Here is a 13,105-nt window from a genome sequence, read left to right as displayed (position 1 = left end):
CTCGTTTCCTCGTTTGAGACATACCCACCAGTTTGAACTGTTGTTTTGCCTTTTGTCTTTGTGCATTTTTTTGTAGTTTATTTAATTTTTATCGTGTTTGTTTTTGTCGTCTGTCTTTGTCTTACCTTATTTAGCTTTTTATTGTGTCCCGGTCAGGCCTGGAATTTCGTAATTTTAAGGGCAAGGCCACCTGGCCTTTGGTGTTGTCAATTTCTTGAGGGCACAAAAGCCAAATGCCAGGGCAGCAAGGCTATCAGATAAAACAATGATTTTGACTTAAGGGTAGTCTATATCCACGACGTCCCACTTCCAGGATTGCTCTGCTGCCGCCGGAAATTCCGCCGGATGTCACTCTTTTCGGCCGGATGTCCGTTACCTTCCGCTTTCTTTGTGTGGGAATTCTAAACTCAAGTAGATTTCTGAGGACTATGGTTAACTGCTCCTCAGATCTCTGCAGGGTAAATCCAGACAGTCCACTCTCTGTTATGTTTGGTGGTGCAGGTTGGCCAGTTTGTTTTTGTTTGTGGAGCATGGGCTGTCTACAGAGACCGCGTTTTTTTTTTTTTTTTTACAGTGTGTTCAGGGGACAGGCAGCTAGCAGATAGTGAGGAGATGTTTTTTACAGTGTGTTCAGGGGACAGGCAGCTAGCAGATAGTGAGGAGATGTTTTTTACAGTGTGTTCAGGGGACAGACAGCTAGCAGATAGTGAGATGTTTTTTTTACAGTGTGTTCAGGGGCCAGGCAGCTAGCAGATAGTGAGGAGATGTTTTTTACAGTGTGTTCAGGGGACAGGCAGCTAGCAGATAGTGAGGAGATGTTTTTTACAGTGTGTTCAGGGGACAGACAGCTAGCAGATAGTGAGATGTTTTTTTTACAGTGTGTTCAGGGGCCAGGCAGCTAGCAGATAGTGAGGAGATGTTTTTTACAGTGTGTTCAGGGGACAGACAGCTAGCAGATAGTGAGATGTTTTTTTTACAGTGTGTTCAGGGGACAGACAGCTAGCAGATAGTGAGGAGATGTTTTTTTACAGTGTGTTCAGGGGACAGACAGCTAGCAGATAGTGAGGAGATGTTTTTTTACAGTGTGTTCAGGGGACAGGCAGCTAGCAGATAGTGAGGAGATGTTTTTTTACAGTGTGTTCAGGGGACAGGCAGCTAGCAGATAGTGAGGAGATGTTTGCTGTATGTGACAAAAAATGTTGTAGCCTAAAAAACGCGTGACATCGCTTAGAGCACCTTTAAGGTTAACGTTACCTTTGTTTGTCATGGTTGTGGTTTTCTGTCATAGTTTTTCCTGTTTTATAGTGTTAAATGTGTTTCTCCTCGTTGTTTACTGTCTCCTGTATTCTCTGTTGTGTTTTACCCTTTTTCATCTGTGTTTGTTCCTTGCTTCAGTTTCTTGTTTTATTTTGTAGTCTCTCTGTTCTCCCATGTCATGTTTGCTTTACTTCCTGCCTTGTGTTTTCCCGCCTTTGTGATTGTCTGCCCTGCCCTGATGTGTTCCACCTGTTCTTCAGCCCTCATGTCACCTGTCCCTCGTTTACCCCTTGTTACCTTTTGTATTTAGTCTTTGTGCTCTCTTGTCAGTACATTGTCTTCCCTCCCTGTCATCCCCTGCGTCGCTTCTTCCTGGTAGTTTTTTCCCTTTCGTGTCTTCTGGTTTTTTCTAGTGGTTTTTGTTTTTTTTGGTTTATTTTTGTTTGTGCTTGCCTGCCTTCCTCAGTACACCTTATGTTGTAAGTCTTTTGTTTAATAAAATTCCTCTAATCCAAGCCTTGTTTTACCTGACATTGTTAAAATTAATGTTACAAACATTTGGCTATCATATCACTTAACACTTCTTAAGGCTGTTTTATAGTCCTGCGCAGGCTCCATGCAGAGCTTTCACCATAGCCTACGTAAGTGGCCTGATGTTTATACTTGTGTGATGGTGTGTGCGTCGAGCCAGCATGTGTGTGTGTGTTGGGGGAGTGTGGTAGAGCGAGGGAGAAGTGAGAGAGTGACGGCGATTGGCTTCGGAGTGAGTAGCGACTCTAGAGTCATAGTGAGAGAAACAAAGTGTCTCCCCTGTGCTTTCTGACCATGGTGGGAAATCTGGAGCAGGAGAAGTTAACCCTCTCCTTGATTTGATGTTGTTTATAGAGAAGGAGAACAGGAAATGAGTCAGACGTCCGTCGCTGCGACGTGTAGTTATATTTTTCTAGAGGTGCACGACAGGCTACGGGGGAGAGTCCCGCGTAGACGCAAGAGGGGTCTGTGAGGGTACACCTTCGATTCAATGCATAAAACGGCCTTAAGGCGACTGGGTCAGGTAAGTCAACATCGTATATCAGGGTGAGCTGCACAAGCCTCCTATAGCTTTTCAACTAAACATGTTTTTTTACATTTATCCTTTTACCCTTGTTCTGAGTCTGACCAAAAGTAAGGCTGCCTGTAAAATGTCTGAAAAAACAAACTTCACAAGCTACTTTGAATGTCTACTTGAGATTGGAGAAAACTCAACAAAAGTTGCCACTGCCATGGTTTCTTGCAACGAAAAGAAAGAAGAGAGACTGAAGCTGAAAAAGCAGTGTTCAAAAAGGCTGCAGATACAACCAGAGGACAAACTGGAGTAAACATTGGCGTAGCTTTTCAGCGATGGCGACAGCTGGGTGAAACAGCAACACCATTGTGATGGTTGCCGTCTTTCTGTTGGACAGGTACGTTTTTGTTTTGTCTGTCAGAAGGGATTTGTTGTATTCAGGAAATTTTAGACGGAGCCCTGAAGAGTTGCTACTTTCAAATCTTGCTAGCTTTTTCAACATTACCAACCCTGCCTTTAAGTTGTACTTACAGGTTTGAGAGGTGGTCTGGACCTGATGAACTCCAGGATGACTTCATGAGCGCTCTTCTTTAACCTGGGTGGAATGTCTCCATTTATCTGAAATAACAGAACCGGATAAAAGAAATGTACACAGCGACATAAAAACGGCAATGGCTTGATGGATTCCTTACATACCTTACCCTCGTGTAAATCTAGCTTGTGAATCCTGCTTGTTGCAGAAGGTTATTTACTAACTGTGTGCATGACGTGGAAAAGTTGAATAATCTCATACCACATTACACACAGAAAAGATCATAAAGCTGCAAAATCTCACCTTCTAATCTTTGATTATCAAAACTATTGATTCATTTTCTGTCAAACAACTAGGCATGTACCGGTTTCAAGGTATACCGTGGTTTTAAAAAGTCACGGTTTTAAAACCACTAACATTTTCTTTCATACTGTTCCTAAGGTACGAGCTGTTTTTATGAGTCTTCAAGGACAGAACGTGCACTTTAGAAACCCCTCTCCCTGCCAGTGTGCAGTGTGTTTAAAAATAAAATACATTGTGTTCAATGGAAACGTTTTTTTATTTTTATGTTTTTTACCCAGACATTTCAAAAATAAAACATTTTATAGCTGTAACTGTTATACCGCAATACAGTTAAACCATGATATTTTTGCTGAAGGTTATACCGTCAGAATCTCATACTGGCCCATGCTTACAACAACCAATTGATAAACCGTTTCATTGTTTCCATACAATCAGCAATGCCAAATGGCTTATAGTTGCTATGTAACATGGCTGGGATTGGGGCTGCACGATATGAGGAAAATATCTAATTGCGATTATTTTCACTGATATTGCGAATGCGATGTGATTCACGATATTGGAGAGAATTATCATTTTTGTGTCATTGTTCTCATTTTCAATTTTCATAGAAAAATATTAAAATAAAAAAATATTTAAATGATTTTTGTGAATCCTACAAAACATGATTTTTTTTCTGTAGTCTGTAGGATACGATTTGTAGGCTGCACGTCTCTGCAGCACCACAATACTTCATTCAGAATGGTTTGACACATATTTTGCCTTTAACAAAATGTGATTTCAATAAAATTGCGATTAATTGTGTAGCCCTAGCTGGGATCAATCCCAAACAGCCTGTACAGCCACTATTTTCTATGCTGTTTTGTTACAGTGAGTGCTTAGGACAATATTTTTCTGAGTGGAACAAATCAAAACAAAATGCCTGTACATCCTTTTATATCACCAAATGAATGAAAGTCAAGCACTACACTGTTATCCAAAAAGAGCATCAGCCCATCCTGCAGTTAACAAAGCTTTTCCAAGCAATTTCCCATGGGATTGGAGCAATAGTACAGCAGAAGTGCAGCAAGCATGTGGCATCACTTTCCATTTGTGGTGCAAACTGGACACTGACCATGACTTTACGCAGTTTGTAGCGTCGGGACTTGATGTCGTCCATGAGCATCTCATAGGGGGTGAGCTGGAACTCGATGGGCAGAGGGTCGTACTGACGCTCCTGCACCTTCTTCAGCTTGACTCCTTCACGCAGGTCCCTCATCACCTGAACCCAGAATCGAGCCTGACGGAGGAAGCAAAGGGCAGCATGGGAAAGGGGAAGTAGAAAATACCATGACCCTTTGACTATAAGAATTTATTTGGACAATCATCTGTGCTCTGACCTCTGTGCACACAGAGTAAGGAGGGTTCATCAAGGAGAGTGCTTCTATCCATCTCAACATGCTTCTTAAATCACTGCCTATTTAGAGTGTAACATGCACATTATTTCTAATTTGATACAAAGTATGGCTTATTATTACTTCTTGTAAGTGTACCGTAAAATAAAGTGCGACCAGATTTCTTTATGTGAACATGCAGTTATGGATAATCTTTTAGTGCATTCCTCCTCATCCTCGGATTTCCAAGCTCGCAACTCGAACAACCACCGAGTACCCCGAGCTAAAAATCCAACATGGCTGCTCCGTGCATCAACAGTTATGAAAGCTGTAGTAACATACAGTTATAAGCACTTCTGTCTTATTTGTGTCTCACTACACGCAGTGCTGTCCAACTTCTATCTGTGGACATGTTGTTACGCTGTTTGTGTTCACAAAAAACTGCATAACGTGTCGTTTTAAACTGCCATTGCTAACAATGGCTAACCTGGCTAGAGCTAATGATAACAATGAAAATCTGACTTTGGCTTCCGAGTTCTGAGGTAAATGGAACGCACTATTTGACATGAAACCAAAACCGTGTCTCATTTCCCCCCTCTACTTTACGTTAGTTAGACTTTGATCAAGAGACATGATCAGTTGATGCTGTAGGCCAGAGGGCAGGAGTCTATAGTTGCCTACCCAGTCAGCGTTCTGGAGCTCATTCAGGCCCCCGTCAGGCTCCTCTGATGGCCCCGACTCCATCTTACGGAGGTTCTATAGTGAAAAGAGCGAGAAAGAGACAAGGTATGAGTATAAAATAAGAAATCAGAAAGACAGTGCTTGACATCAGGGAATAAAGACGCTAAAAAGAGGTGGATGAAGAGTACATGTGGACCAACAAAGTCATAGCTCCGGGGGGAGCTGTGAAAAAAAAAATAACAATTGTTAATTAAAAAAAAGATGCAGACAGTAACCTGACGCGCCAGATGGTTTGTTAAACATAACCATCTGAGAAGCCGTCATTGCAAACTGTTTGGAAAAGGGAAGACACCTTAAAAAAAAAAAAAAGACACCTTAAAAAAAAAAAAATAAACCTGGCAGGTGATTGGTTGAACCATCCGTCTATCACGTCCGCCATTGTTGTTGCAACATTTATTAAAGTAAATATTGGACCCATTCTGACACTAAAATCTTTCAGACGGACAAGTCAGGAGAAAATGAACTTTGTTCGAGACCTGTTTCTATCTCAGGAACAAACTCTCGGAAGATCTGACAGCACAGATAAGATAACGTCAACTAATGTTCGTGAACGCCGTAACAAAACACATTTTCGTAATGCTAAATGTGGCTTTTAGCTGTGGAAATATCTAATTTTAGCAAAAGAAAATCAACATATAATCATCCATCCGCACAACGTTCACAGCACTTTTAAACAAGGTCCACGCCAATTTAGGAGACAGGAAGTGTGTACCATTTCATACCATTGACACATCACAAAAAAGGACACACCTTATCACAAATTCACTTTTTAGGTAAGGTAGAAGTAAATCATGCAGTCAACAGAAAGCCCAGCTGCTCCTGCTCCATCCATCCTGGCACCTATGTGAACCTGCACAACGTGAGGTCATTAGAGTGTTGTAAAACACCGATCTGTGGGAAACACGGAGCTAACCTGTGTGTGTGTATGTGTGTGTGCGTGCGTGCATGTGTAATAGAAAGAGTGTGAAAGAGAAGAAAACAAAATGTAACAAAAAGCAAAGGCAGAAAATATGTTCCCTCCGGTTAATGTTTGTGGTGAGATTGTCTGTTCTTGTAACGTCACATCAGAGTTTGATAAGACAATCACGGGAGTCTGCCCAGCTGATTAGCCTACAATGTTTAGACCTCAACCCACCGGGGAAACCACAATTCAGCATTATCCTGCGAGGGTGACAGCTGCCTCGACTGGAATGTAGCATTTACATAAAATCACTCATAACATAATGCATTTTGCTGCATAACTCTACAGAGTATGCTGTTATTCAGTGTCACAAGGTAATGATGAAGTGTTTGATGGTATATAACAGCCCATCAAACTAAAACACTGCTAATTTAGCCAGTGAAGAGCATAAGGAGAGATTCATTCATTTGCTTTTAAACACCATTATCTCATTTGTATGAGTGGCGCGTCATGAAATTACATCAAAGCCACATATTTCCATTTCAAAAGGCTTGATTAAGCAGTGATCTCTGCACTTGATGGGGACAGCATTTTAATTCAAACATGCCCAGCAACCCTCGTGTTGACAAAACCGTCAGTCCTACTACTGCCAGTCCTCATGAACAATTAGGGCAATTACCAACTGCTGCTACAACCTCATTTTTTCTAGTCAGTAATTCTGCTCTAGTTATTTGTTTTCAGTTTTCAACAGCTGATTACAAGCACTTATCGATGAGCAAATATGAGCTAGAATTGTTACTGTGAATCACTACCAATTTGGCTGCTTTTCTGTGAATCTCTAGCAGCAGGAGGCGTCTTTGTGGAGAGACAAAGCAACTCTGGCAGCCACGGCTGGTAATAGTGGACAGATAAACATGGAACCACTGTGGGTCAGCACCGCTCTACCATACAGAGCCCATCTTACCCCTGGGTATCTCTCTCTCACACACACACACACACACACACACACACACACACACACACACACACACACACACACACAGGCAGAATCTCAGATTAACACCGGCATAAACAAACTGTGATTGCATCCATGAAGGCCTGAATATGCAATCACACAGTCACCCACACCCACCAACCCCCCCACACACACACACACACACACACACACACACACACACACACACACACAGGTTTAAATTAGCTTACTTCACACTCACCAAGAGGCTTGATTTACTCTTCCATATTTGTTGATGATGATAGAATCAAAAAAGGTTTATTGCCACAGTACGTTACACACAAGGAATATAACACTAAAGTCATCAGGTCACATGTAGGCTACTATTTGATTTTAGTATCTGGAGACAATTAAGCTTATAGTTAACCTACATTTAATCAGTGTTTGGAATAACGCCGTTTAAAAGAACGGCGTTAGGTAACAACGTTATTTTTTCAGTAACGGGGTAATCTAACTAATTACTTTTCCCGTCGTTACAACGCCGTTAACGTTACTGGACGTTAAATGCGGTGCGTTACTATGCATTGATTGAATAAACTGTGTAATCCGAACGCACCCCTGGCTCACAGCTAGTGACGAGGTGGGTTAATAACGAGGTAAGCGATTATGATTGGCTAAGGCAGAGTCATGTCAACAGCTAAACAGAGATTCGATGAAGCAGCAGAGATGGCGAGTCAGGAGCAATCCGATGAGAAGTTGGCATTTTCAAGGTAGAGATATAAGCACTACTTCAAATTCATTGTGGTCAGAGGCAAGAACGTGCATGTAATGTGTACATTATGTCCAGGAGCGAAGACTTTGTCGACATCTGTTGTAAGCAGCTCTAATTTCATGAAGCATCTCACAACGACACACGCATCTACAAAGCTAGTGGCCAAAACAACCGATACCTCCACCACAGATGATAGCTCGCCATCCACTAGCAAAGAAGGACTCGGAGCAAAGTCCTCCAAGCAGCTAAAGCTAGATCTTTCTGCCTCACAACTAAAAAACGGCAAAAAAAAGAGTCCAAATTCTTTGACATATAGCAACTTTTTTTTTAACAGTAAAGCAAATAGTTACTTTCCCTGGTAACGAGTTACTTTTATTATAGAGTAATTCATTTACTAACTCAGTTACTTTTTGGAACAAGTAGTGAGTAACTATAACTAATTACTTTTTTAAAGTAACGTTCCCAACACTGCATTTAATAACTTCCAACTTTTGTTTATTGCATTTAAACATATTCTTTAATATTATACATTTAACAAAGAAGCATATAAACAGGGTTATGGACTTGATATAGACATACACAGTTACAGTTTGTTTCCAAAGAAGGGTCAGCCATGCTAGGAGCTCTGAACTTTCTGTAGGTACAGTGATGCTTTAAGCTAAATGCTAACATCAGCATGCTAACATGCTCGTAATGACAATACTAACATGTAGATGATTAGTGAACCATCTTAGTTTAGCATGTTAGCATGCTAACATTTGCTAATTAGCACTAAACACAAAGCACAGTGGATGGTAATGGAAATGCTATTAGTTTTACAGGTCTTCGGTCATAAACCAGTTGTCCAAGTATTGGACAAATTACAATTTTGACCTGATAATGGCGCTAGTCAGAAAAAAGTCTGAGAACAATTCCTCCTGTGGAGACCATGAATGTTTGTACCAATGGCAATCCATCCAATAGTTTGGAGGAATCTCACTCCAAACCACAAATGCCAGTGTCTTTGTGGTGCTAGGGTTAGTCAACAACATCTCTTCCTTACTTTCTAGGCTAAAAAGGCTGCAGTCCCCAAGTTCCTGTTTTTGAGGCTTCTTTCTCAGCTTTCTCCACCCTGCAATAAGTCCTCTCTCCTAACAGAGAGTTATGTAACCAACCAAATCCCCTCTATTCATTCTGATGCAGTACGCACACTAAAAGGGCAGCAGCGGTAGTGCATAGCAGGAAGGAACCCTGAGGTGGAACGCACGCACGCATGCACACACACACACACACACGCACGCACACACACACACACACACACACACACACACACACACACACACACACACACACACACACACACACACACACACACACACACACACACACACAGGAAATGTTCCAACCCACAGCTGAGCTCAATGCTCCTGAGGAGAAACAAAGTCCAAAAGGACTCCTGCACTCGATCTTAACAAATGAGTTGAAGAATAAAAAAATTGTAGACCCTGTACAGCAACAAGACCTGGCTGTGTGATTAGAGGAGCAGCCTCAATGTAAACTCAGGGAACATGAAAATAAGCAGATAATGTGTTACTACTTTTCAAGCCTTTTCATCAAGTAGAAAGCAGCCATTATAATTGTGCAAACCAGCTAATAACTGAGGAAAATACCAGTTATACACTGACATTGTTAATCCTTTGTGGAATGTGGACAGGTTAGAAACATATTACATCCCACATGACTACTGGAATCATGCCTCTGAATATTATCTGTGAGAAGCTGACCTCAGTGTTTTTGGCACAATGACAGTCAGCATGTCTCCAGATGTTGTCATCTATGTTGGACATGAACAGCATACATGTCACTCCTTCACAGTGACCCACTTCCACCTGTCAGCCCGCGCAGGGTGTGTGGAGCACGGCCTGTCATCCTCACACTGCGGCTGCACAGGACCGTTTGGACATTACAATACCAATGACGCACACTTGGCCAGTTTGTATTAAAGCTGCTGATAGCTGGTATTTTGTCCTCACTATTGTCAAGTTTGACCACTTTCATGCAGAGAGTGTACTGCATATGCCATCCTGTGACCATAATAATGTCCATAAAGGCTAGATTTTTTTTTTAAATAAGGGTGACCCGTCCTACCAGTGAATAGTAAGCGGATGGAAAAAGAAATCTGAGATACACCTAACAAAAAAACTGTACATAAAAAAATGCATAATTGAAAAATGAAATGGGCAGTTTAAGTGGAGATTGATTTTTTTTCTGTTGTCGGGAAGGATCCCCTGTTTAATTAGAAATGGACAGCACAAGTTAACAGATATTTGATATTTAATATAATGCGTTAACTTGCTGGTTTTACTGTAACATCTGTAGCATCCCTAAAACATAATCCTAAAATGTAATCACCATTGCATACAAATATACTATACAAAAGTGATTAGGGTGATGAAAGGGGCCTGAATATTATGTTTCACTTCACTTTCACAAAAAAACTAAGGCTCTCCCCAGTGTTATTAATGTTAGAAAATAATTGCAACATCCCTCCCCACAGCATGTTAAAATAATATGTAGTGTTCACCACCATCAATATACACTTTAATACAATGTTTTTATTACACCTAAAACATAGACCAAACCTGTTGTTTTCTGCAATGGTGATGTGTAAGTGCTGTATTTTGATGTAACTGTGCATGTTACTATTTAGCAAAGGAATGCTGAACTATAATATAAATTTAGGATAAGAAAAATGCAAAACAAAATGCTCTTCCAGAAAAGTCAGACAATTACAACAATGACCTTCCCTTTTTTTCTTTCCTTGTGTGATGTTTATGCACAAACCTGATTTTGGCATAAACTGGAGTTTCTATTTGGTGTACACAATCTAAAACACGCGTCAGCTTTTTTCCACTTGCTCCCACATGTTATAAGCGACTAATGCATACAAATGATGCGGGCAAGCTGTTAGTGAAAGCAGTGAGTCAGAGTTATGTGGTGTTATGTCATAGCTTGAGGAATATAGGCTGTGCACTGATGTGTCCATTCATTTTATTATGCACGGTCATTACCACGGATGCCTTTCTGTATCAGCTGACCGCCTCTGCTCTGTCACACAGGAAACAGGGCTGTCCGACCGCTGTCTCCGTGTCTCTGTGTCTCTGTGTGTGTCTGTTATGTCCATGCCTATTACATGCTGCAGCTTCAGGCCTTTTCTCTCTGAAATGATGACTTATTACTGAAACAGGCAAGACGGCTCAATCAGATATGACTTCTATGCTGTGCTGGTTTCCTCATTTGAACCTTTAACCCTCCGGTTATCCTCAGGTCAAATTTGACCCGTTTTCAAAACTTCTAAATCAGAAATATGGGTTTCTTTTTTAACCAAATTAGCCAAAAAGTAAGTACAATTGCAAGTGCTTGATCACTACTTTCACAAAATTTTGGGTATTCAATTTTATGGCATTTGGGAAAAATTGAAATGGCTTTCAAAACAGTCTCCTGACTAAACTTTGACATACACACGTGATTTTCTATCAACATACGTTCCTCTAATATTAGTCAAAGTAATTCATAATTTCAAAATTAGGTATAATTCCCTATAATTGAGATTTATTGAGCATGAATTCCCAAAAATAAGTGTAAAACTACCTGTAAGTTGGTGTCAGTAACGTCGAAAAACGTTGAAAAAAGTGACAAAAAAAGTGACAAAACCATTTTTAAAAAAACGTCAGAAGTGCAGAAAAAAGGGACAAAAACGTCATAAATGCGTCAATAACATCAAAAAAAGGGTAAAAAAAAAATTGGTAATTTTCTATTTTGACCTGGGAGGACAAGTGCATGGTCGACGGAAAGACAACACAAGGGTTGATACACAAAAGCAGATAGACTGACATCATACAGCTAAAGTATAGACTGGTTGTTAAATGCTTAACATTAAAGTGCTCATATTATGCTAATTTCCAGGTTCATAATTGTATTTAGAGGTTGTACCAGAATAGGTTTACATGGTTTAATTTTCAAAAAACACCATATTTTTGTTGTTTTTGTTTGCAGCAGTGTGTCTGAGCTGCTGACAGATAGAAACATGTCAGGAATTAATGTTTAGGCTTGCTACACGTAATATCATTGCATTTTATCAGCCGTGGAAAGTAACTATACCATACTTCACTGCAACTGTAAGGTACTTTTAATAGAGTATTTTCATTTTCTCCTACTTCCCTATTGTATGTTTTACTTCTCTATTTTTTATAGCTTTAGTTACTTTGCATATTCATATTAATTATACAAAATATTATGAATAATCTATGATGTATTAAAGTGGATAAGGATGAGACTTTGTTGATCCCGTGGTGAAATTCACAAGCTAGCTGCCAAGTCAAACTTCCGCTGTTATTTTGGTGAAAGTAACTCAAAAGTAACGCAAAAGTAGTGTAAAGCATTACAATTCAGAGACAGTAATATTGTAATAAAACTAATTACTCATAATGACAGTAACTAGTAATCTATAATGTATTACATTTTGGAAGTAACTTGCCCAACACTGTTGACTGCTCCATGTAGGGCAGAGGTCGGGCAGGATGGGAGAGTCATAAATCATTCATATAACACTCATTGTTGTTGTCTGGATGACAACATTCAACAGTCATAAGCACAAGACTTTCTCCCAGGAAACACGTGTTCATGTCCCTAGAGCTGGGTACTGAACTTAGATACATTTTAGGCGCCGGCCGAATTGCCTCCATAGTATCCATTCAATGCCAAATTTCAAGACCTAAGAAGTAAATCTCATCAGCGTCAGTGAGCCAATAAGCATGCAGCATGCTTCTACCAAGATCTAATAATGGCATGCTGAAGAACACTATGGTACACAGAGACAGTGCTCACGTGTGTGTTGTTGTATTTTGAGAGGCTTGACTACAGTGTTCATAAGGTAGGTGTAAAGGAACTGTAAAAAAAGCTTACCATAATGTTATAATTTCTGTTTTGTTAAAATGGTTAGTTCCGTCGCTGCATGGCGCTCAATTTGTGTCGGCTAAACTCAACTGCCGCGGCCCGTAAAAGGACCCTTACCCAGAGCCCTGTACTTGGATCAAAGTCACCTTTTGTCGACTAAATTCAACTAATAACAGCTTTTGAAACGACCAGCAGCTCACAGTGCTCTGTAGCCGGCTCCCAGTAACATTTGGTTGGCTAAATTTAACTGTAAAGGCCGCTAAACTTAACTGTCATGTGACAGGCTGTCATGTG

The 13,105-nt window shown here is 40.4% G+C and overlaps 1 protein-coding gene across 6 annotated transcripts in view; it reads right to left on the bottom strand.

Moving 5' to 3' along the window:
• Positions 1-13,105, bottom strand: part of spire1b (spire-type actin nucleation factor 1b) — a 69,143-nt gene that overhangs the window by 27,824 nt on the left and 28,214 nt on the right. For all 6 annotated transcript variants that reach the window (XM_031322709.2, XM_036006764.1, XM_031322710.2 and 3 more), the window contains 3 exons: positions 5,189-5,263; positions 4,249-4,413; positions 2,834-2,920 (listed from right to left, as the gene is read on the bottom strand). In XM_031322709.2, coding sequence (XP_031178569.1) covers positions 2,834-2,920; positions 4,249-4,413; positions 5,189-5,263 — 327 coding nt within the window. The remainder of the gene's footprint in view (positions 1-2,833; positions 2,921-4,248; positions 4,414-5,188; positions 5,264-13,105) is intronic.

The sequence above is a fragment of the Sander lucioperca genome, chromosome 10 (genome assembly GCF_008315115.2).
Source record: "Sander lucioperca isolate FBNREF2018 chromosome 10, SLUC_FBN_1.2, whole genome shotgun sequence".
In the NCBI taxonomy this organism is placed as follows: Eukaryota; Metazoa; Chordata; class Actinopteri; order Perciformes; family Percidae; genus Sander; species Sander lucioperca.
Note: the sequence above shows the minus strand (reverse complement) of the source record. Positions and strands in the feature narration are given on the sequence as shown.